At 37.2% G+C, this 24277-nt stretch overlaps 3 protein-coding genes across 3 annotated transcripts; 2 read left to right on the forward strand and 1 right to left on the reverse strand.

Annotated features, from left to right (window-relative positions):
• Window positions 1-13: 13 nt before the first annotated feature.
• Window positions 14-4354, reverse strand: tspan37 (tetraspanin 37). Its single transcript, XM_079612088.1, has 7 exons — window positions 3690-4354; window positions 2934-3122; window positions 2744-2818; window positions 2559-2657; window positions 2331-2483; window positions 1058-1141; window positions 14-970 (listed from the first exon to the last, which is right to left on the reverse strand). The coding sequence occupies exons 1-7, from the start codon at window positions 3747-3749 to the stop codon at window positions 893-895; spliced, it is 738 nt and encodes a 245-aa protein (XP_079468214.1). The 5' UTR covers window positions 3750-4354; the 3' UTR covers window positions 14-892.
• On the forward strand, window positions 4331-9147 carry pex19 (peroxisomal biogenesis factor 19). The gene is made up of 8 exons (XM_079612087.1): window positions 4331-4481; window positions 4894-4973; window positions 5119-5281; window positions 5381-5466; window positions 6606-6779; window positions 6938-7096; window positions 7300-7344; window positions 7428-9147. The coding sequence occupies exons 1-8, from the start codon at window positions 4421-4423 to the stop codon at window positions 7512-7514; spliced, it is 855 nt and encodes a 284-aa protein (XP_079468213.1). The 5' UTR covers window positions 4331-4420; the 3' UTR covers window positions 7515-9147.
• On the forward strand, window positions 9087-24108 carry copa (COPI coat complex subunit alpha). The gene is made up of 30 exons (XM_079612080.1): window positions 9087-9283; window positions 9513-9808; window positions 10227-10340; window positions 10421-10494; window positions 11121-11201; window positions 11307-11383; window positions 11985-12094; window positions 14446-14555; window positions 14663-14762; window positions 15670-15888; window positions 15968-16118; window positions 16224-16290; window positions 16377-16452; window positions 16533-16615; window positions 17243-17468; window positions 17618-17756; window positions 17868-18030; window positions 18304-18450; window positions 18538-18727; window positions 20030-20125; window positions 20210-20298; window positions 20393-20516; window positions 20637-20726; window positions 20844-20950; window positions 21046-21195; window positions 22033-22356; window positions 22438-22548; window positions 22631-22792; window positions 23588-23782; window positions 23969-24108. The coding sequence occupies exons 2-30, from the start codon at window positions 9769-9771 to the stop codon at window positions 24026-24028; spliced, it is 3675 nt and encodes a 1224-aa protein (XP_079468206.1). The 5' UTR covers window positions 9087-9283; window positions 9513-9768; the 3' UTR covers window positions 24029-24108.
• The last annotated feature ends 169 nt before the right edge of the window (window positions 24109-24277 follow it).

The following is a 24277-nucleotide window of genomic DNA, read 5'->3' on the forward strand; positions in this document are numbered from 1 at the left end:
CAGTCATATTATTAAATATTAACAGATTTATTGTGCAAAATAAAACGCCCTTGCTGTGCGTTCATATAAAATATTATTAGAACAGGTATTGTGAAGAGACATAGGCTACTTTAGATCAATGTGGAAATTTAGGAAAACGTTAACTGGGTGATATTATCAGAATGATTCGAATTTCGTAACAGTGAAATATAAAAAAATATATATACACTATACAGTACCGGTAAAAAAAAAGAAGTATTCAAGTTTTTGAAAGAAGTATCTTATGCTCATCATTATTATGACCATGTATTTGATCAAAAATACAGAAAAAACAGTAATTTTCTGAAATAATTGTTTTCTATTTTTAATATACTTTAAAATGTAATTTATTTCTGTGGTACAAAGCTGAATTTTCATCAGCAATACTCTAGTCTTCAGTGTCACATGATCCTCCAGAAATCATTCTAATATGCTTATTAATTTTCAATGTTGAAAATATTTATATTTTAAATCAATTCTTTTTCACTTTTTTATCATGAATCCTGAAAAAATTATTACAGGTTCCAACATATTAAGCAGCACAACTGTTTCCAACATTGATAATAACTGAATATCAAATCAGTATATTAGAATGATTTCTGAAGGATCATGTGACACTGAAGACTGGAGTAATGGCTGATGAAAGTTCAGTTTTGTATTAAAATAGAAAATTTGTGTTTTAAATTGTAATAATATTTCACAATATTACTGTTTTTCTGTATTTTTGATCAAATAAATGCGGCTTGATGGGCATAAGAGACTTTTTTCAAAAACATTTAAAATAGTAATGTTTCCAAACTTCTGACCGGTATATATAATCATTGTGTACACATTCATGAGAAAAGTCGCAAGATAGAATTTCCAACAGTGGCTTTTATTCTTTGTCCAGGATTCGATACTCTTGCGGGGGTTGATGTCCCATTAGCTGTGCCACTATAATCCAAGACATAACCTGATGAGGGAAGGGTCAGAGATGACATTATAAATCTTGTAAAAGATCAGGGAATAAATTAATTATCAGTCAAGTCACAGAGCTCACCAGTACAAAGAGAACCACAAAAGAAGTCATTATGATGATGTCCAACACAAGTAGTAACTTCTCCTCAAGTTTTTTTTGACAGCCCTAGAATAGAAAGAAAACAATGTTGAATCTGGCTTATAATGCTCATATGCAAATCTAATTTACAGTAATTCACAAATAAAGCCTAATTTGTTCATTTTTAAACCTTTTTATAGAAATATTTCAAGTAAAATATAAGTTAAGGGGTCATGACATGAAAAATTAAATTTGCCTTGATCTTTTGACATACAAGAGGTCTGTGCACCAAAACATCCTGCAAATTTCATAGCTTAAAACATCATCCTCATTATAAACAAAGCATTTTATCAAGTTTTTCATCCAATTTAATCAAGCTCCAAAAATGGCTACCGGTAATTTTGATATTGTGGGATCTGTGTCGTCACACGGGCAAATACATTTGCATATGACTACCTCCAGAGCATGAAATCGACGAATAGTTATACATTGTCGCATTACAGGCCCCGCCCACTGGTGTTCAGACGCTTAGGCCATGTGTCCACATGTCAAGCGTTTTTTTCCTGAGGCTAGCGAATATTTCCAATAGTTGTCAATGGGAGCGCCGAGTTTTTAAAATGGAAGCAGTGTAACGAGGCGCCAAGCCTTTGTCCATATTGTGACGTACATCTGAGTTTAAAGGCTCGTACACACCAAGGACGATAACTGCAATGATATAGTTCTAAAAAAATGTCTAAATATAAAAGAATAGCAGAGTCCACAAATATAGTGATTACGGCACAGAGGAACGATGTCGTTGGAATCACTTTCAGAAATATTTTCATCTGATGAATGACAAAAACTTTGACAGCCAATCAGAATCCATCCTGCTTTAAAGAACATTCGCATTTAAATCATCAGACAACAAGACTGCAGCACACACTTAGAATAAACAGAACGATATTGTGCGTTGGTGTGAATGCTGATATAGTTATTGTTATCTTTAAAGTTATCGTTCTTGGTGTGAACAGGCCTTAAAAGGGACAAAATATAGGATGGGGGCTTCGTTCTATGCATCGGTTGTTGATTGGACCGGAAGGTCCAGTTGTGACAACAACAAAAAAGAAAAAAGAAAAAGAAACATACATGGATGAATCATTCACAACCAGATATTTAACATGCATTTAGAAAATGCATTCAAACTTAAACATAATGGTAGAGCCTTAGCTGTAAGGCTAGCAAGAAAATATAAAAAATCATATACACAGGGTAGCTCAAATGTAATTAGTGTCTGTACCTCATTATAGAGAAGCAGGGGTGAGTCTAAAGTCCCATTGCAGTTGTGAAAGTTTTTGTTGCAGCAGCTTAGAGGAACTTCGTATTTCCTACTGTGATTAAACCAGGGTGTTTCTAACCAGTCTGTGTAGTTGTAAACACCACAACACTGCAACTGTCACACAAAAAAAAGTGTTACAATCTAATTTTACCAAACACATAGAAATCCTAAAGATTTCTGTGCAAATACCTCACGCTGAAGGGCATTTACTGCTTTGGTATCAGGATCTTGGCTATTACCACTGTAGCTCTGAAACACATCTTTAAGGGGAGCCAAGTCCACGTCGAGCTAAAAAAGATGAAATTTATATTAAAACCATTTCAGTGAAAAATACTTTTGTAGGCTATAGCCAAGTAACTTAAAATTCCAGTTACCTTTCTTTTATGAGTGTATGCCAATGCTACAGTAGTAACCACAACGCAAAACACAATAATGAGACAATACACAAACTGAAAGACAAGAGATATACAAATATAAACACCACACCTCATTCTTATGAGTAAATTATTATTATTCAGTCCTGTTTTTACTTCATAAAAATACAAGGCTTTTTTTTCATCTCACCAATCCATGTAGACATGAAGGTTTTTTGTTGGACACCAGACAGCCAATGCTTCCACTGATAAGGAGGATGGCTCCTCCGACAACAGCCAGCAGTGCAGGGAGAATTATATAAAAGCTGCTAAAGAACAGACTGTAATCTCTGTATTTATGCAGCAAGAATGAACCACCCAGACCTGTAATCCCAGCCAGCTAGTAAAGAACGAAGGAATTGAAAAACAAGAGGAAACAAAACAGCAGATGTATTTCCTAAAAGCCATAACTTGTCATGTGCTGTACATGTGAGCAGTCATGTCACGGTTTTAGAAAAACACACATTTTTCTATTTTTTCTTTTCACTGTAGTAACACATACAAATAATACTTTTGTTGCCTATACATATTACACAAGGTGTAGGCCTATATAATAGGCTATATCCGAGGCTAGTTGTTACACTTTAACATTTCCCAGGGCATTTAAAAACACAGTTCAACATTTCAAAAATCATTTTAAATCTACCTCTATCATTGTTGACCCTTGTCTGTATTGTGTTCACTTATACCATAGCTATTACAAAAATATGATGCTATTGAAATTTAGTTTGGATTATAGAATTCTCAAAAAGGCCATTCATAAAACTTGTGTTTTAAACCAACATATAAAGCCACACTTCTAGAGAAAACATGCAATTATATATAAGTAGCCTAGTTATGGCAAATGCATTAGTATTATTAATATGACAAACGAAACAAACAAGTGCATGATGCTGCCTAAACTCACCGATAAAAGAAGAGAAGCAATTATAAGAACAATTCCGAAAGCTCTTCTCCTTAGAGCCATGGCTCTGCTTTAATCGATTCGCGTGAGCGCGCGTTATCTATACACACATATTTAAAACGCTGTTCTATCAAGGTCTCTCGGTCCAGGTCAAGCTCAACAGTGACGAACACTGATATGACTTGATGGATTTAAAAATCGAAACCAGATAAAATTGCGGAAGTCACTGAATCTAGTAAACAAGTAGGGGGCACTGTACCAGAGAAATAAAGTAGGCTATTACTCGAATTCTAAAGCCATATAATATTATAATAATCCTCAACAACAACAAAAATCCGTCTAGATATGATATGAATTGGTGGTGTTTTAGCCTATTAAGCTAGCCTACATTTTTTAAAGTCTACTTTTAACTGTATCATATTAATTTATTTGATTTTATTTCTTATTATTTTTAAGTAGAACACATTTATTAACAATTAGGAATAATAAAAATTCAAAACGTAGGCTATAAATTAAACTAATAACCACGAGGATAATAATGGTATACTCATACTTATTATTGAACACGAACACAATTGTTATATATATGAAAATATTGATCTGATAAATCTGATACATTTACACACACACACACACACACACACACACACACACACACAAAAACTTTCAAAGATGTTTTTATTGGACGTCATTATTTTGCGACAAATTTGCTGGTCTTGTCATTGAGAAGCAAGATGGCGTCAGCATCAGAACATCAGGGTGCTCCAGACAGCGAACTGGACGATTTATTAGACAGTAAGTTTTGAGAATGACTTAAATATAAAATAACGGCAGTTAAAATGTGCGAATGTTTGAGCCCTTTTGTAATGTTACTCTTTAGTGACCTAGCGTTTTAGAAGGCGACTGTCACAGTGCAGTTGCTGCTCCGCTACTAACGTTATGTGCTCATGCTTGTCTTTTTTTAGGCATGTGAAATCATTACACTGTTCGTGGTTTAATTAATTAGAGATCCTCAGTCTATCTCTTTTATGGGTCCATAAAAACTGGGTTTTGAAGTTAAACGGAGCTTTAGGAGCTGCATGTTTACTATCCAACTTTGCTATTCATACCGAGTAATGAAATCAGTCACATGATTATATATAATCAAAACAGATGCACGTATACCTCTGGTACACCAATGTTAGTGTTTCCTCAACCTCAACTCCAGGTGCTCTTGATGATTTCGACAAGACCAGTGTTCCCCCTGAGGCCCCCACTGCCGCTGATGCAGGAACGAGTGACGAGAAGGTAGGCTAATAAACACACATTTAAATTTTTATAGCAATTCAAGTAGTGGCCAGATTTTTCCAGCACTCTTGGAATTCTACAGTAAGTTTGTTTCATGATTGTTGCCGGTTAATTAAATGTTTTTCTCTGTTCATTTCATCCTCAGCCCCCTCTGCTGGAGGACAGTAAGTTCTTTGAGACTCTCTTTGATGGTGAGATGGCCAATCAAGCACGCGATGAGTGGGAGAAAGCCATGGCTGAGCTAGCGCAAGAAGAACCTGACCTTCTACAACATTTTCATAAGCTGTCTGAGGCAGCAGGTAAAGTAGGTGAGTAATCTGAAATGGAGCACTGTTGGATGAAGATATACAAGCTATTATCCTATGTTCCAATTGTTTTGACAAATGTATTTTTTTTTTTTTACTTAGGCACAGATGTAGCTTCACAGCAAGAGTTCACCTCCTGTCTTAAAGAGACCCTTAGTGGTTTGGCGCAAAATGCAGACAACCTGCAGGTAAACCCACTTTGAGTTTCTCATATTGCAATGTACATTAATTCAAGGAAATGGTGTGACGTGGTTTTAATGATACACTACAAAAATTTGGGATCGGTACGATATTTTTTCTGTTTTTGAAAGAAGTCTAATGATTTGCTAAGTATGCATTTATTTGATCTGAAATACAGTAAATGTATAATCACAATTTTACAATTCCTGTAATGGCTTTCAGCTGCCATTATTACAGTTTTCAGATTCACATTATCCTTCAGAAATCCATCAGAATCAAATGGAAACCGTGATACTATTTTTCACATAGGTGTAATTTGCGGGTGGGAAATGTCCCCACCACTTTTCGCCAGGGTCGATATTGTCCCCACCACATTTTTAAAAACCTCTTGCTGCACGGATATACCTAATGCAAATTAAACATATCCAGTTGACGTTCATTTGTATTAAATAAGAGCCAATCTAAGGGCTGTAATTTGTTGTTTTTGAAATCATGCTGAATGTTCGTTGCCAATGTTATCAGTGGCCGAATGTTCTCTTTTGGCTCGTGCACACTCTTCACACAGACGAGCGCGTCAATCTATCACTTAATGCCGTTGTCCCTGTTCCCTTCTCTTGATATACAATCATTGATGAACATCTTTGATTTTAATGAGTAAAATAAAAAAACTATGAGGAAGGTTTAGAACCCCCAAAAGACAGCTTCTATCTGAAATATAAATATTGTAACATTATAAAGTACTTGGTATTACTTTTGATCAATTTAATACAACTTTGCTGAATAAGAGTATTAATTGTTATTTTAAGTATTAATATTAACTAAAAAATATCTTACTGATCCCAAACTTGAAAGGTAATGTATGTCAGAAAAAAATGTGATGAACAAAAGTCAGCCTTTTAACAAGAGGCTGCTCACTGCAGAGTCATGGGTAGAGCGTGAAGTCCAGCTCCCCCTCTCTGGATGTAATATGTGGAGCTAGATGGTCCCACAACACCCTAATCCTACCCATAACCCAATCCCTCCACCCCATAGTTCTACAGAGGTAGACCGGGACTTGGTCAAGCTCAACCCATGACGGCCAGTGAGGGGGATCTAGATGTCATTTGGCTGTGCAGTGAGCACCACTTGCTTTTACCTTTAAATGCAGAGTGCAGGACTGGCTGGAGATGATCTGGTAAAGACCTTGGAGAACCTGGGATTGAATGAAAATGGGGAGGGAGGAGGAGAAGATGGCAATATTCTCCCAATTATGCAGTCCATCATGCAGAACCTTTTGTCTAAAGAAGTTCTCTACCCTTCTCTTAAAGAGATAACGGAGAAGGTGAGTTGTTTACAGCATCTGCCTGCCTGTCTTACTGATTGTCCAACCTTTTTCTGGTGCCAGTGTATATGCCTATCATCAATTAAATATTTATTTTCAGAAAATCTTGCAACACTATTCTTTTTTTTTTGTACTAATATCACGTAATTTGCATTTAGTACCCTGAATGGTTGGAGGGCAACAGGCAGTCCCTCCCCCCAGACCAGTTCATGCAGTATGAGCAACAGTACAAGATCATGGGAGAGATATGCAGCCAGTTTGAGAAGGATGGAGACAAAGACAGCACATTTGAAAACATTCTAGAACTCATGCAAAAGGTAAAAAAACATATAATTATAAAATTGAGTAATCCATTTATTTTTATAATGATTTAGAGCCATCTTTTCAGGTTTGTTTATATGTATGCATTACTTAATATTTTCTTGTACCCTTTTTACTTAAAAACATAATAATATAACTTAATATAACCTTTCAGTAACAGTAATGTTAATATTTTTGTTAATAATGTCTTACCCCTTAGCTGCAAGACTTAGGTCAACCTCCAAAAGAGCTTGCTGGAGAGGCAGTGAGTATTTAAATTTTTTATTATTATTTTACAATAGACATGTCATTTACATAATCAAAATGTTTGTTCTCTTATATTTTCAGCCTCCTGGCTTGAATTTTGACCCAGAAGCTCTGCACCTTCCTGGATCACAAGGGCTTCCTGGAGCAGAGCAGTGCTCAGTCATGTGATCTCAATGAGGTCAAATTTATGTATGTTTAAAAACGATACAATTTTGAGCTAATTATCTGAACCTGAATTGGACACAGTGGATCATGCTCCGCTTTTAAAGGAGTTTGTTTTGTGTCTGCACTGAAACTGTGAACTTCACTACATTAATTTGACCTTGTAGTTTTTGTCCACAGAGGTTCTTTTCATATTCATCCCTAATCCATTTACTGTTGTCACTGTAGAGCAGCTCTTAATGTTTTGAGTGAAGCTTGATATCTCAAGTGTGCCGACAGCTTAGTAAGAAAGAATCAAGGTCTTCTGAATTTACTTCAAGCACATTTGACAGCTTGTGCGTTGAATTGTGTTTTGTGTAAGTAGACACAAATGCATGGAGTGACAGGAAAAGTATTTCCAGTTTAATTTTACTTTTTAAAATCTCAGAAGAATGGTCAGAGGCTACGAATAGCTTTCATCAGATTGATGAAATCATTTTAATATAAAGTGTAATATCTATTCTATTCTCATACTATATCATTAGTTTCATTTCTGTGATTTGATAACTAATCAGTGACAAATGAATCTCTCCAATTAAGATTCATTTAAAAAAAACGAACTGCAGACACTTAAGATCCAGGTTCATAATATATCCATAATATCATTGTGTCAAACATAGGCTGCATTTGTGTTTGAGTGGAATAATTCTCTACTTGTGTCTTCCAATAGTTATTGTATCTGTCTGCATATAGATCAGTTTGGAGTAGTGAAATGCCATGTAGATCTAAATCATTGCTGTGGTGGTGCCTCTGTTATGTGCTATTGTCATAATAATAGTCCTAATTTGCCTTGATTAAAAGAATATTGTTTCACAGTTCAAAATTAATACTCTGTATTAACACTCAGAGAACGTCACCTTAAATCCCAGGATACCTGAAAAAGGGTTACTTTTGTAGTCATATGCTTTTGAGGGGATGTTTACAGGCTTCTTTTGCAAACAGGTTTGAATGCTTGGAAGTGGGATCCTTTCACAAGATCAAGTGTGGAATTGATAGTTGACTTGCTTTCTTGACACGTCATTGGTTATATGTAGTATGGTATGGTATTATCTGGTCAATATGAGAAGGATAGAATAGGTATGATGAACAGGACAAAAATATCCAATGGTTACAACACTCAGGGGTTGCTCAAACACCCAAGCACTTAATCAGCTCATCAATATTCTTCATCATGTTAAATATTCCCTTAAATGTACAGTTCATTGGTCTTTTCACTACATGAAAGTCTAATAAATGTTATAAACTTACATTATTATTTGCCTGCTCGATTTTATTCCAGTCACATATAAGACCATTGACTACACACAATTGTCTATGGTTTTTAATTTATTTTCTAACCATTTTACAATTTTTGTGGCTTTAACACTTTAAACTATTTTAAATAACCAGCAAGGAGGTTTTCAACATTTGGACATTTTGTGGTTTGTTTATGTCCCTGTTATATATGATGTATGTAGATAAATACTTAGATCTGCTGTGAATGATTACGTCATTATGATGATTACGTTACGTTAAATCACGTTTCTATTACGTCACGTTTGATCACGTTTCTATTACGTAGTTATGCACCAAACAATTTATCATAAAAATAATTTGACTTTAATAGCAGTTTGTGTTATTTTTCTTTCTTCTAATATCTTGATTCAATGAAACAAATAGTGGGACAGCAAAAATGTTCCAAAGTTCCAGGTGAAATGTGTAAAAATTGCTGCGACACCAGCGACCGGAATTGTAAAGTAGAGTAAAAATTATTTTCTCTAGAATAATGTGATCATGAGATTTATTTTAAGTTATAATAAATATTGGAACTAAAAATATGGAAACAACCACCATGATGACTAAAACCGCAACAAAGACCATTGTTTATTATACACGCAGTGTTCCTGATTATTTTCCCGTTTATTGACAGTGGTCTGTCAAGTGGCTGACTGATAAAAATGCGTTTTTCATCTTTTTAAAATGCAGATGACGAAGGCTCCATGACGTGGACTTTGTGATGTTGGCATTTGAATCATCAAACTTTATTTGCTCGCGCACGGGAACACGCCACGGCCCGGGTGGTGCTGTGGATTGAGTAGACGTGTCAGCTACGGAAGTGGAGCCGCAGAATCATACACGCATAATCCCTTCCTAACAGGGGATGGTTTTAGGATTTAAATTAACGTAAACTGATATAAATCTACATACATAACGTATTTCTATTCGGTTATTGTCAGTGGAAATGTTGACCAAATTCGAGACCAAGTCGGCCCGAGTGAAAGGTAAGATATCTGCTCTGGCTAACTTCCCTTGACTGCTTTTTAATGTAATACTTATTATGTTTCTCTTTATGTACGTTTGTCTGATTTGCATCTATTATTAATCTTTGTTGAATATCTTTTTCAGCAAGCATTCATTTAAAATCGTGCTGAATACTATAACTTATGTCATTCGGCGTTAGCACAACGCTAGTATTTGTTGTTACTTGTTAGCCATTAGACGTTGCAGAAAATATTCTCTTCTCTGATGTTTCAGTATTTTTGTTTCGGTGAGAACGCGCTGATGACATTATTATCATTTCTAAAGTAATAATATTCTGGTTAAATTAATGACAATATGATTATGTTCTCATAACACCGTCTTGTTGACTGTCTTTATATTAATAAATAGCTGAATTGATTGTTTTATCTTTTTCTGTAGGGCTGAGTTTCCACCCGAAACGGCCCTGGATTCTCGCTAGTCTGCACAACGGCGTCATCCAGCTGTGGGACTATCGCATGTGCACTCTTATCGACAAGTTTGACGAGCATGATGGTATGAAACCGCCGATCAACTATTTCATTGCCTCCTGTCATTTATTCTGAATGGTCTAATGATGATGTGAATTAATTTAGGTCCAGTCAGAGGTATTGACTTCCATAAGCAGCAGCCACTGTTTGTGTCGGGAGGAGATGACTACAAGATCAAGGTTTGCTTGTTTCATTCCCAATACTGTTGTTTAAGAAATGTCACCTGGCCACTGCTACAACTACTAGTTGGATGGAGTAGGTTAGAGTTTCCATTTGTTACTAACAATGAAGAACTGTTCTAAAGCATTTGTTAAATTTTAGTGTGTTAATGGACCTGAGCTAAAATTAACTTAGTTTTTAATTTTAACTCTGTATTCCATAATTTACTCACCCTCAAGCAATCCTATGTGTATATGACTTTCCTATTTCAGCCAAACCTAATAAGAGTTATATTAATATATATATTTTGGCTCTTCCCAGCTATATAATGGGAGTGAATGAATGGTACCTTGTTTTTTGAAGCCCAAAAGAGAGCATCCACCCATCCATCATAAAATTAATCCATACGGCTCCAGGGGGGTACTAAACGATGCGTTACCGAAAGCAAGTCATTACAGTTTATTTTATATATATATATATATATATATATATACCGGTGTGTATATATATATATATATATATATATATATATGCTCTGACCTCCGCTGGGAAGGAAATATAGAGCCTGGACCTCTCTTGTAAAGTCTTACTGAGTGTTTCTCACATGTTTTGATGTACTGACAGTTATTTGTACTCTGATTATTAGGTGTGGAACTACAAGCTGCGTCGGTGTCTCTTCACTCTTCTTGGACATCTCGACTACATTCGTACCACATTCTTCCATCATGTGAGCCCTACTCGCATCCAACTTTGTGATGATCTTTAATAATTATTTGAATAATGTTTATTTAATTATTGCCACAATAGACTAACTTCTAGCTATCTTTTTCAGGAGTATCCCTGGATCCTGAGTGCTTCAGATGATCAGACCATTCGCATTTGGAACTGGCAGTCCAGAACATGTGTCTGGTAAGTCTTTAGACAGCTCATGAACTAGTGGATGTGCACAAGTAATCAAGAATGTTAAGTTCCACTTAATTCCGTTAACCCACTTTAGACATTCTACTAATTATTTATAAATAACTTTGAAACTACATCTAATCTAACTTTATTAGTAGAGATTATTATGTTAGAATCAGGTGTTCAGGTTAGTAGAATAAGTTGACATGTAGTTACTTATAGTATAATGTCTGTTGGGGGGAACATCAAAATAAAATGTGAGCAGATATTAAGCAGACACTCTACTAATACTCGTATGATTGATTGGTAGTTGACAAGTTGTAAAGTTACTTATGTTTTTTGAATTGTCTAAAATGGACCATCGAAATGGTGTTACCAAATTTAATTAATTATTTTAATTCTTAGGATATTGAAATTAACCTATTTTGGAACCATTATTAATTATGTAACATTTGCGAATAAAACCAAAAAATAAATTTCATGTACAAAAATTACCTGAAAATGCTCAACCCTTTTAAAAACAAATTGTTTGACCTGAGCAACACTATTATTACCTTTAGCTAAGTGAAACTGAGTTGTTCATGTTCTCTGTGCTGTCTCTTCTCTGTAGTGTGCTGACGGGGCATAATCACTATGTGATGTGCGCTCAGTTCCATCCCTCTGAGGACCTGGTGGTGTCGGCCAGCCTGGATCAGACTGTGCGCGTGTGGGATATTTCCGGTGAGGAGGCTTGGGACAGGATTGAGTGTTTTGGGACGGCTGGGGAGGTGGGAATAGAGAGAGAGGATGGAGGAAGATAGAGGCTGCCCAATGGCATTCTCTTCCTTATGTCCTCTCTCTACAGTGTGTACAGAACAAAACTCTGTGGGCTTGAAGCAAAAACACCTCTCACACTCATGCATCAAGCATTTGTCTAGTGATTTAATACAAATTTTTGTTATTCTTGGGAAGATTAAAGGGATAGTTCACCCAAAATTGAAAATGTTTTCATTACTTACTCCACCACATGTTGTTCCAAACCTGTAAGAGTTTATTTCTTCTGTTGAACACAAAAGAAGATATTTTAAAGAATTTTGGTAACCAGACAGTTGATGGCACCCATTGACTTCCATAGTATTTATTTATTTATTGTACTATGGAAGGCAATGGGTGCCGTCAACTGTCTGGTTACCAACATTCTTTTTGTGTTCAACAAAAGAAAGAAACTCATACAGGTTTGGAACAGCTTGAGGGTGAGTAAATGATGACAACAATTTTAATTTTGGGGTGAACTATCCATTTAAATTGTGATGTTGAGACGACCAAATCACTGAGAGGTGATGTTTACATGGAACAAACAATGCATGAAACACTTAAAATAAAGGTTCAAAAAGTCTTATTTTAAGGAAAGTTGAATGTGAGAGGTGTTTTTGAGATGCTGCATGTTTTAATGATGTTGTCAATGTCTGTGTCCTTTGCTTTCATTGTTCTGAACCTCTTTCTTGATCATTAACCTTTAAAACCACTGCTGTCTGCACTGACTGAGAACAAATACTCATTCCTTAACACTATACACAAGTTTGAAGCCTTAACACAAGTTTCTCTGCCTATTTTCCCTTCACATAAAATATTAAATTAATATGTTACTGCATGGATAATACAAATACATGCAATGTAATTGTATTAGGTATTGAAAACTAATAATTCTTCTTGAATTTTCTTTAATTTAACAGTGGTTCTCAGCCTTTTTCACCCCAAGGTCCCCCATTGTCCTAACAATATTTGAAGGCAATATTCGATTTAAAATTTTTTTACCCAATACATTTTTTATATATATATTTAATTTTATTTTTTTTAATACCCAATGGAGTTATACAATTTTAGTAATTTGCATTACTTTTCAAGGTGTAGACTTATCTAGGTTTTCTAGACAGTCGGAATCCTGGTTCTTTTATGCTTCTTATAGATAACACATTTGTTGGGGTTAAATTAAAATAGTAAATCTCTTGATTTTTAATTGTTTTAGCTTATTTTAATGCTTGTTTTGTCATCTTGTATTAATGTAAATCATCTTGTATCCCCCTTGGAAGTTCACTGAGGCCCCCTAGTGGGCCCCAGCCCCCTTGTTGAGAACCATGGTTTTAACATCTTTAAATCTTTTACATCAATTTAACATCTTTCTCATTAAGTCTCATTAAAACTATCATCTTTTCACATGTACAGGACCCTAGTTCGTATCTTGCTTGATGGCCTTTGCCATCCATAGATAATGTTAATGTTAAAAACCTCCAAGTTGATGCATCTACTCGAATGAAACTTTTAGATCTGTAACATGAACATAGATCTGTCATTTAATCATTCAATTGACTCTTAACACAACATGAATGCATGATTGAAGCCACGATTACTGCATTCAAATATGCAGTAGTAACAAATGCATGACTTAACTGGAGTTTTTCTCGCTCCTCTAACATCCAACGCCCCTCCAGAGAACATTTGGACACGCTCCACCCCATCAATCCACCAGTCAGTTCCATCCCTGCTCTCTTCCTGTACAGCTCCTATGCCCCTCTGGAAACATCCACATCTGTACATTGGTTTCTGGTGCAGCTTTTGTTGGGCTTTTATTCATTTAGCATACACCTGGAGTGCTGAGATTATAGATGCACATTCTGCTCTCCTTTCCTTTTCTCTGCGTCCTGACCTGAGTTAAGCCAATCACCTTCCTGTTGTTGATTTACTTGCATCAAACCCAATCGGAAGTGATTTTGAGCTCTGTGATCACCTTTAGACTATTCTGTTTTGATTGATTGTTGTCTTTGCTGCTAGTCTGGTGGTGATGAAGTTTACTATACTTCCTTTACTCAGGTTTAGACCTAATGGAGGACATATGTTGTGTTTGTGTTCTCGAGCACCTGCAAATGTTTAGCAGCCCAACAAAATGTTTGTGTGTTTGCAGTCTCACATATCATGTGTCTTTGAGTAGCAGTTTTAATGTTGTTCCTCTGTTTTCCCTCCCTGGTATGTGGGTGTTCCTGTGTAATTTTCAAATGGCTCCCCTGTGCGTGTCGGACTGTAAATGTTGCTTCCAGGTCTGAGAAAGAAGAACTTGTCTCCGGGTGCTGTAGACACAGAGGTGCGTGGCATCTCTGGTGTTGACCTGTTTGGGGCCTCTGATGCTGTTGTGAAACATGTTCTGGAGGTAAGAATATGGTTGTAGTGGTCTTGGTGCTGAAAGTGTGATTTGTGGTCAAATTAATTATGTTGTTTGCTTGAATAAAAGTTTGTGTTCTCTTGCTCTGGTCTCAGGGTCACGATCGAGGCGTAAACTGGGCAGCCTTCCATCCCAGCATGCCTCTCATTGTGTCAGGAGCAGATGATCGGCAGGTCAAAATCTGGAGGATGAACGGTACGTGTAACTGCAAAATAAGTGTTTTCTCAGCTAAAGCTTTACATATAAAACATTGGGCAGAATAAAATCAGTCACTTAACCTATTCGATTTTAAATAACTTACCCAAGTGGCAAACTATTCCAGCTGTAAAGATTTAGCTTCTTGATTGATGCGGTCATCCAGGGGTATCGCTTAAATGCTGTGGTTGAAATGCTTTAAAAAGGAGGTTTGGCTTTCTGCACAAAATTAAACTCTAGTGTAGTTCTTCCTTTGCCAATTAACTCCAGATTTTCTTTAAAAGTTAATCTTGAAAATGGCGTGGATAACAAATTAGCAACAATGTCCTCTTCATCAATGTTGCTTGCGGTTTCCTTAGCGAATAGCGCTAGCTATTTTATTTTTCCCTGATCGAGTTCCTCACAGCGGGCGGCATCCGTCATAGGCCTTATGATAACAAGCCCCACCCATTTAGAGGGACAATATGATTGGTAAATTTTTCTGTCATTTGAAATTAGTCTCATTGTCTTGCTATGGCTTGGCCCTCTGTAATTTCATAGCTGGACCACCAATCACAGATCTGAAAGTGTTAGGAGAAGAATCCTAATTTGGGAAAAAACAGACATCTGCACATCACAACACAAACTGAATAGGCAGATTTGAAGGGTTTATTTCCTCAAAAAGATTTAGTTGTTTATTGTCAAATTATAAATTCCTAAAATAACATTAGAACTTGACTTTTTAATATGAAAATGTTTTAACTTTTTAAACTTAATTTAAAAGTTTGTTCATGTTATTTTTACAATAGTGCATGCCCTCTCCGAGGGCCTAGAGTTCCCTGACGGTTCCCCTCTGATACAATGAATAAAAAGTGAAAAAATTGGTTTATTTATAATATTTTGTTTTGTAAATTATACCTTCTTCTAGAGTCTAAAGCGTGGGAGTTAGACACCTGTCGGGGGCACTACAACAATGTGTCCTGTGCGGTGTTTCACCCTCGCCAGGAGCTCATCCTGTCCAACTCTGAGGACAAGAGCATCCGTGTGTGGGACATGTCCAAGAGGACTGGCGTCCAGACCTTTCGCAGAGATCACGACCGTTTCTGGGTGCTGGGGGCTCACCCCAACCTCAACCTGTTTGCTGCTGGTAGGTTACTGTTAATAACAGACGAATGGTTTTGGCGATGACATGATATGCATTAATGTGTTATTCTGTAACTTCTCAGGCCATGACAGTGGGATGCTGGTGTTTAAACTGGAAAGAGAACGTCCCGCTTACGCTGTGTATGGTAACATGTTGTACTATGTGAAGGATCGCTTCCTGCGTCAGCTCGACTTCAACAGCAGCAAGGATACAGCCGTCATGCAGCTACGCAGGTTTGTGAATTTCAGTGTCTTTTCTACTTTGAGTTTGAAGACCCTAAATGTGCACCTACAACAGCTTTGAACTTTTCAGTTGAACTGTTTATTTTATATTCGCAGTGGATCCAAATTCCCAGTGTTCAGCATGTCCTACAACCCCGCAGAAAATGCTGTGCTGTTGTGCACTGTGAGTATTGTAGAATCTTTTTAGTCTCCTCAATTAAATTAAGGTGCATTTTTGTACTTGTGCAATTCTTCCTCTTTCTCCTCCAGAGAGCTACTAACCTGGAAAACAGCACGTATGATCTATACTCCATTCCCAGAGAGAGCGACTCCCAGAATCCTGATGGTAACATTTGATCTTTTCTCTTTAGAAGTCCTTAATCCAATGTGCAAAACGAAATGTTCAATTCTTCTGCCTTTTTTCAGCTCCTGAGGGAAAGCGCTCCTCTGGTCTGACTGCAGTTTGGGTGGCCAGGAACCGGTTTGCCGTTCTTGACCGCATGCACTCAGTAAGTGAATCAAGCAACATTTATCTGAGAGAAAAGAGTATTGCAGTATTGACTTATTTTTGTAGGCCATCCCGGAAGTTAGCAACATCCTGGATCCCTCTACAAAATAAATAGGATTTTTCCATTGGCTTTTGGTTTATTTATTATAAACTCTGTGAAAAGTTTGATTTTTGTTCATCGTGATATTAATCACAAATGAACACAACTTTTATGAATTTTGAAGCATAAATACAACTGCCAGAAGTAAAAAGCTAAACGTAGGCTATAAACAAACTACAGGACGATTGCATGACTTCAACACTAAACACCAAGCTTTGTAATTGTAAAAACATTGTTATTTGAGTTAAAATAGTTTGCAATAGTGCAAGTATAAAGTCAGCGAGGCTGTAAAAGCGGACTAGTGAGTAGATTTTTTTTTTTTTGACATGATGGCGTTTAATGTTCCTGACAACCTCTGTTAGTCCCGTTTAGCAAGTTGTTAACTGTCTTTTTCAAGACAAGTAAAAGCTTTAGAATATCACAAGGGGGTAAAATATCTTGAGCTTGTGCAAAAATGTGTCATCCTTACAGCATTAAATAAAGGAGTTATGACCATGTACTCAAACAACTTTTTTTGTCTCACCGCAGCTCCTGATAAAGAACCTGAAGAACGAGATTGTGAAGAAGGTCCAGGTACCAAGCTGTGAGGAGATCTTTTATGCTGGAACTGGGTCACTGCTGCTGCGTGATGCTGATGGAGTCACGCTGTTTGATGTGCAGCAGAAGCGCTCCCTTGCCACGGTTAAAATTGCTAAAGTAAAATATGTGGTGTGGAGCTCCGATGCCAACCATGTAGCCCTGCTGGCCAAACACGGTACTGCAAACTCTATCATTGGTTGCATAGGCTTCAGCATATCAAAAATCTCAACCCTTAAGGGTTGTTCAAGCATTTTTGCATTGTAACTAACAAAATAATCCCACATCATATCACGCACATCTGACCCTCTGCTCTTGCTTGTTCAGCCATCATGATCTGCAACAAGAAGTTAGAGAGCCTGTGTAACATCCATGAGAACATCAGAGTGAAGAGTGGCGCCTGGGCCGAAAATGAAGTCTTCATCTACACCACCTCCAACCATATCAAATATGCTCTCACCTCCGGGTAAAGCTCCAATAGCCTGGCACACAACTCTTTCCATTAATAAAACCATACTGTTCTTGCCTAACCTGATAATGACGTGTTATTCATATTCCTTTTTTTTTTTTCTCACAGTGATCATGGTATAATCCGTACATTGGATCTACCCATCTATGTGACAAGAGTCAGGGGCAACAGTGTGTACTGCCTGGATCGTGAGTGCAGACCACGAGTGCTAAATATTGACCCCACTGAGTACCGTTTTAAACTGGCACTGGTCAATCGCAAATACGAGGAGGTTAGTGTGTATTTTCAGCCATGAGACTCGTTTTATTTTTTTTATTTTTTTTTTAAATTCTAATTTTATTACATTTTTAATTTTCCATTTTAACTTTTATTTTTTTAAATGCCACAGCTGAAATGTTCCTATTACTTGACAGATGTCCCTGAACCAGGCGTTTTGTTTCTTTAAGATTTTTCATTTTTTTATTTAGTCAAGAACTCTGCCTGTCAGTCATATTGCACATTCGGATTTGCCTTTAATGACTTTTGTTCTACCCAACACCCTCAGGTTCTTCATATGGTGCGTAATGCTAAACTGGTTGGTCAGTCCATCATTGCTTACCTACAGAAGAAAGGTTACCCCGAGGTTGCGCTTCACTTCGTCAAAGATGAGAAGACCCGTTTCAGCCTGGCACTTGAGTGTGGAAACATTGAGGTATACATTAGTGATATTTATGGAGGTTGAAGGCTTCAACACTTTTACCTGAACAGGTGTTTATTTTTGATTTGTTTGTTCCTGCAGGTGGCGCTGGAGGCTGCAAAAGCCCTGGATGAACGAAGCTGCTGGGAGCGTCTCGGCGAGGCTGCGCTTCTACAGGGCCATCACCAGGTGGTGGAGATGTGCTACCAGAGAACCAAGAACTTCGACAAGCTCACCTTCCTGTACCTCATCACTGGAAACCTGGCCAAGCTCAGGAAGATGATGAAGATAGGTGAGTGACGATGAAAATAGCAGTAAATTACCGTTCAAAGGTTTGGGGGTGATAAGATGTTTTTGAAAGAAGTATTGTATGTTTAATATGGCTGTTTATATTTAAACAAAAATACAGTTAAAACTGTTATGTTGTTAAATATTACAATTTATATAAGCTGTTTTCATTTTTAATATATTTTAAATTATCATTTATTCCTGTGGTGGCAAAGCTGAATTTTCAGCAGCAATTACTCCAGTCTTCAGTGTCACATAATCCTTCAGAAATCATTCTAATATGCTGATTTGCTGCTCAAGAAACTATTCTCATTATTATCAATGTTGAAAACAGTTGTGCTGCTTAGTATCTTTGTGGAAACCGTAAAGGCCCTGATATACTGATATACCTTTGCAGCGGTGTACTGTTAGCAAACATCCAGACTCCCTAAAAGCGGTGTGTAGATAAATGTTAATATGTGCTTCACGCTTCCTCTCAATTACAAAATAAATGCACAACAAAAATGACAGCAGTGAGAACCACAATTAAGAAAGCTGTATAAACTGCTTTTAAACATGTGGATGTTTGCAAAAGCTCTGCAATTCAGCACTTCAGTCAAGTAAAATCACGTTTATTTATATAGCAAAACATTTAAACCAAACAGCTTTTCAAGTATTAAACATGAAAAACTGTGTCAGCTCTCCAGTGTTTTTCATTTGCGGATGTCTGACCTTGACCGACTCTTTAGAGGAAATGAACCGGAGAACATTTCCACATCAAACTACGTTTTTTGTACCTCGACGCTTTTATCTTGGCCTGGTCGCCATTGTAAATGAGAATGTGTTCTCAATGTGCTTACCTGGTTAAATAAAGGTTAAATTAAAAATAAAATAAAATAAAGAGGATGGAGCACCAGAGTGCATCTACCCATAATGTAATCGCCTCGGGACCAATGGTAGTTCGAAGTGTTTACCAGCCAGAGCGAACTTTTCAAACTCCAAACGAACTTTGTTTTAGCCTGATTTTATTCGAAATTGACACACCTGTTCATTCTTCGATTATGCTTGAAGTATATCGGGGCCTTAATATTTTTTTTAAGGATTATTTGTTAAACAAAAAATGCAAAGAACATTTATTTGAAATAAAAAGTTTTGTAGCATTATACATGTAATCAGTTTAACTTTTAATCAGTTTAATGCACCCTTGCTGAATAAAGGTATTAACTTCTTTCAACAACAAAAAATCTTAGTGACCCCAGACTTTTGAATAAGACTTTTAGAATGAATTCCTGTGGATTGTTTGAGTGATGTTAATGATTTGTTACAGCTGAGATCAGAAAGGACATGAGTGGACACTATCAAGGTGCTCTTTACCTGGGTGACGTCAGCGAGCGTGTGCGGATCCTGAAGAACTGTGGACAGAGTGAGTGCTCTCACATTTTCATTCACATGTCATGATTGGTTTAATGCGATTTATTTAATGAAAATGTATCACATTCATTCTCAGAGTCTTTGGCTTACCTGACTGCTGCCACTCATGGGATGGATGAGGAAGCTGAAGCCCTGAAGGAGACCTTTGACCTGGAAAAAGAAGTGGTACGTCTATGTTTTATTCTCATTACTAACGGAGATGCACATATTCGTAGATTAATGATTCCTCAGAATGATTGAACGGTGGGTTCATGTACAGGTGCCAGAGGTAGACCTCAATGCTCAACTGTTGCAGCCGCCACCTCCCATCAACCCCTTAGACACTAACTGGCCTCTGCTAACCGTCTCCAAGGGCTTCTTCGAGGGAGCCATTGCTGCCAAAGGTGACAGACTATTATTTGAGATGCTCATACTTGTTTACAGTGTGTTACCTGGATTTATAAAGTTGGATAGATCTAATTTTTGAAGAATATCAACATGAATTGTTGTGTATGCTTGAATAGGACGAGCAGGGCAGATGGTTGCTGACCTGGACATGGATGCTCCAGGAGATGAAGGCTGGGGAGAAGATGCAGAGCTTCATCTGGATGAAGGTATTTACTGTAGTATTTTATAGTAAAAAGCACTTTAGAACACTATAGCAACACCCTGGCGACCACCTACACCCACTGTCTTACGATCTAAACATTCGTCTCTCATGCTCTCCTCAGATGGATTCATGGATGCTCAAGAGGGACTGGGCGATGAGGGAGCTATTGGGAAAGATGAGGGAGGAGGCTGGGAGGTTGAAGAAGATCTAGATCTCCCACCAGAACTGGTAAGTTTTGTGTAAAACTGCAATAAAAATCAGTTCTGTCTGTAAATTAAACTAGATCTTAAGTAACCTCATCTTGTCTTTCCTTTAACCAATAGGATGTACCTTCTGTCGGAGGAGGTGGTGGAGAGGGCGATGGTTTCTTTGTGCCGCCTACCAAGGGCACAAGCCCCACCCAGATGTGGTGCAACAACTCTCAGCTGGCTGTGGATCACATGTTGGCTGGCTCTTTTGAGACTGCTATGAGGGTAAAAGGATCTCACAAAACCGATTAGGGCTACACGAACTTAGGGGGGAAATTCAAATTTTAATTTTAAGGTTAAGGAATTTTAAATAAATGCTGTTATTTTTTTAACTTTTTATTCATTGATAATTAATCAGCATATAACAATGATTTCTAAAGGATCATGTGACAATGAAGACTGAAGTAATGACTGATGAAAATTCAGATTTGCATCACAAAAATAAAAAAATTTTCAGTATATTAAAATGGAAAACCATTATTATAAATAGTTATAATATTTCACAATATTACAGTTTTTTTCTGTATTTTGATCAAATAAATGCAGGCTTTGTAAACATAAGATATATATATATATATATAAAATACGATTTTTAAATAAAAATATTAAACAAAATATTTGTATTTTAATATATCACTGACAATTTTTTAAGAAAATATGATATTGTACATTAATTATATTACTAATATTTATGTAATAATATATAATACAGTTTTAAACGTTAAACCATCAAGCTTCTATTCTGTCTGAAAACTACAGGAACATCAGCCAGTTTATAAGCTCTTCTCTTTACAAGTTTGGTAAAATGGTTAGGGCATGTTGCATTCTCATATGCACAATATAAGCAACACAAACTCGCAGAACTTACAGAGATACAAACACGTTCACCCTAACGCATGTATTTGTTAGTAAATGTCAGGAAAGTTGACAAATTTATGTGAAGTTAAAGGGTTTTGAGGCAGGAATGAATATACAGTGTCAGTGATGCACCTAAACTACAAAACTGAAATGTGCCAGAGGTTTTTCTGCTGTCTCTAATGCATTTCATTCTCTTGTCCACAGCTACTACATGACCAAGTTGGTGTGGTTCAGTTTGGACCCTATAAGCAGCTTTTTATGCAAACTCTGTCTCGTGGCCGCACCTGTTACCTGGGCCTGCCGTCTCTGCCCTCCTTGCACAGTTACCCCCATAGGAACTGGAAGGACTGCGGGGCTAAAGGGGGTCTGCCAGCGGTGGGCCTGCGTCTCGCTGATCTCATTTCACGCCTGCAGCAGTGCTATCAGCTGACCACAGCAGGACGCTTTGAGGATGCGGTCGATCGTTTCAGAGCCATTCTTCTCTCCGTACCACTGCTTGTGGTTGACAACAAACAAGAGATTGCAGAGGTGTGTTGCGATTCAACATGAGTACTTTATCAGGGTTTTTGTAGGGTTTGAGTACTAAACATTCTCTTTACTTTCACTTAGGCACAGCAGCTGATCACTATCTGTAGGGAGTATATTGTTGGCCTCACCATGGAAACAGAGAGGAAGAAACTTCCTAAAGACTCTCTGGAACAACAAAAGAGACTTTGTGAGGTCGGTGCATTTTATTTCAAACCTTAAAATATATAGATTGTATTAATGTACATTTTAAAATTATTTTTTTTGTTTGTTTCAGATGGCAGCATATTTCACACACTGCAGTCTGCAACCTGTCCACATGGTTTTGGTATTGAGGACAGCTCTCAATCTTTTCTTCAAACTGCGTAACTTCAAAACAGCAGCGGGCTTTGCTCGCCGTCTGCTTGAGCTGGGCCCCAAACCAGAAGTGGCACAACAGGTAAACAAATAATGCTTGTTGTGTCATTTGCAGTTATTACAAAATATGACTTCTTAATATTTAAACTATCTTGTGTCCCCTTTGGAAGTGTGCTGAGGCCCCCTAGTGGGCCTGAGAACCACTGATGCAAAAATGAATAAAATGGAAAAATAATATCAGAAGGGAAATGATTGGTAGATAGGAATGTTTTTCAAGCCCTTGACCTTAGTTCTAAGATGAATGCTAAAATGTGGTGTTTTTTTGTTGTTTTTATCTTGTCGTTTTTACACATGTAGTGTTATCACAATACTGGAATTTCAAACGTCGATACGATACATTGAAAGATGTTGGTATTTGATACCATTTTCGATACCATGGGGAAAACTACCATTTATTTACTTCGATACAGATGTGTGTTTTTGACCGTTTAAGCGCAAAAAGTCACGAAAAAGTTAAATTGGACTTTCGATCTGTTTGAGGCAGCTTTATGAGAGCACAAGTTTTATATAGATCAGTGATGCGCATGCTTTTGTTGCGAGCGCAAAACCTGCGGGCTAAAATTATGTGTAATACAAGCACTATTCACCCGGAGTGAGTGAGAGGAGGCTGGTGTGTGTCAGTTCGCCGACAGAGAGAAGAGAGAGTAAGTGCGCAACTGGTATCGGTGTATCGATACTGCAGAAAAGCATTATTGGATTGGTTTCAGATATTTCAATATCGATACATACTGAAATATCAATATTTTTGACAACACTATCCCAATGTGTACATTATCTGTTATTCATAACCTGTTGTTCCCTGTCTTTACTTACTCAGACACGAAAGATTCTTGCAGCATGTGAGAAGAGCCTGACAGATGCTCACCAACTGAACTACGACCCCCACAATCCCTTTGACATCTGCGCTGCCTCCTACACTCCCCTGTACCGTGGGCGGCCAGTAGAGAAATGTCCCCTGTCTGGAGCCTGCTACTGCCCCAAATACAAAGGAGAGGTCTGCAGGGTCACACAGGTTAGTTCTAAGCCTTTGTAATGTCAGTGTTTAATAAGTGTTGGTTTATTGAAGTGAGAAAGTCTTATGTTGTCAATAAGTGAGAAAACAACTTTACTTTTCCCCTTGTTCAATGGTTTATCTCATCATGCGGTGCTATAAATTGAAGAATCCATTTCATTGGCTGTCTCTCTCCTGTTTTTTTAGGTAACCGAGATTGGTAAAGATGTGATTGGATTGCGTGTCAGCCCACTGCAGTTCCGTTGAACATGCATTGCATAAGCATGGATGAAAATAAATACGCTCTCAGTTCTCTCTCACATGTACTTTTCCTTTATAAGATGAAGTAACAACAACTTTGAGATCAGAAAATTCTAGAAAATACCTTATGTGATTAATCTCTCTGTGACTGTCCTTTCTATTATATATCCAAGGTCTCTACAGCCTGTATTCTTGCGTTTCATTAAACTAAATAACTAATTGTACATCTGTGACCCTGTCAATCAGTGGAAAAAA

Source organism: Phoxinus phoxinus (assembly GCF_949152265.1).
Source record: "Phoxinus phoxinus genome assembly, chromosome: 5".
NCBI classification, from domain to species: domain Eukaryota; kingdom Metazoa; phylum Chordata; class Actinopteri; order Cypriniformes; family Leuciscidae; genus Phoxinus; species Phoxinus phoxinus.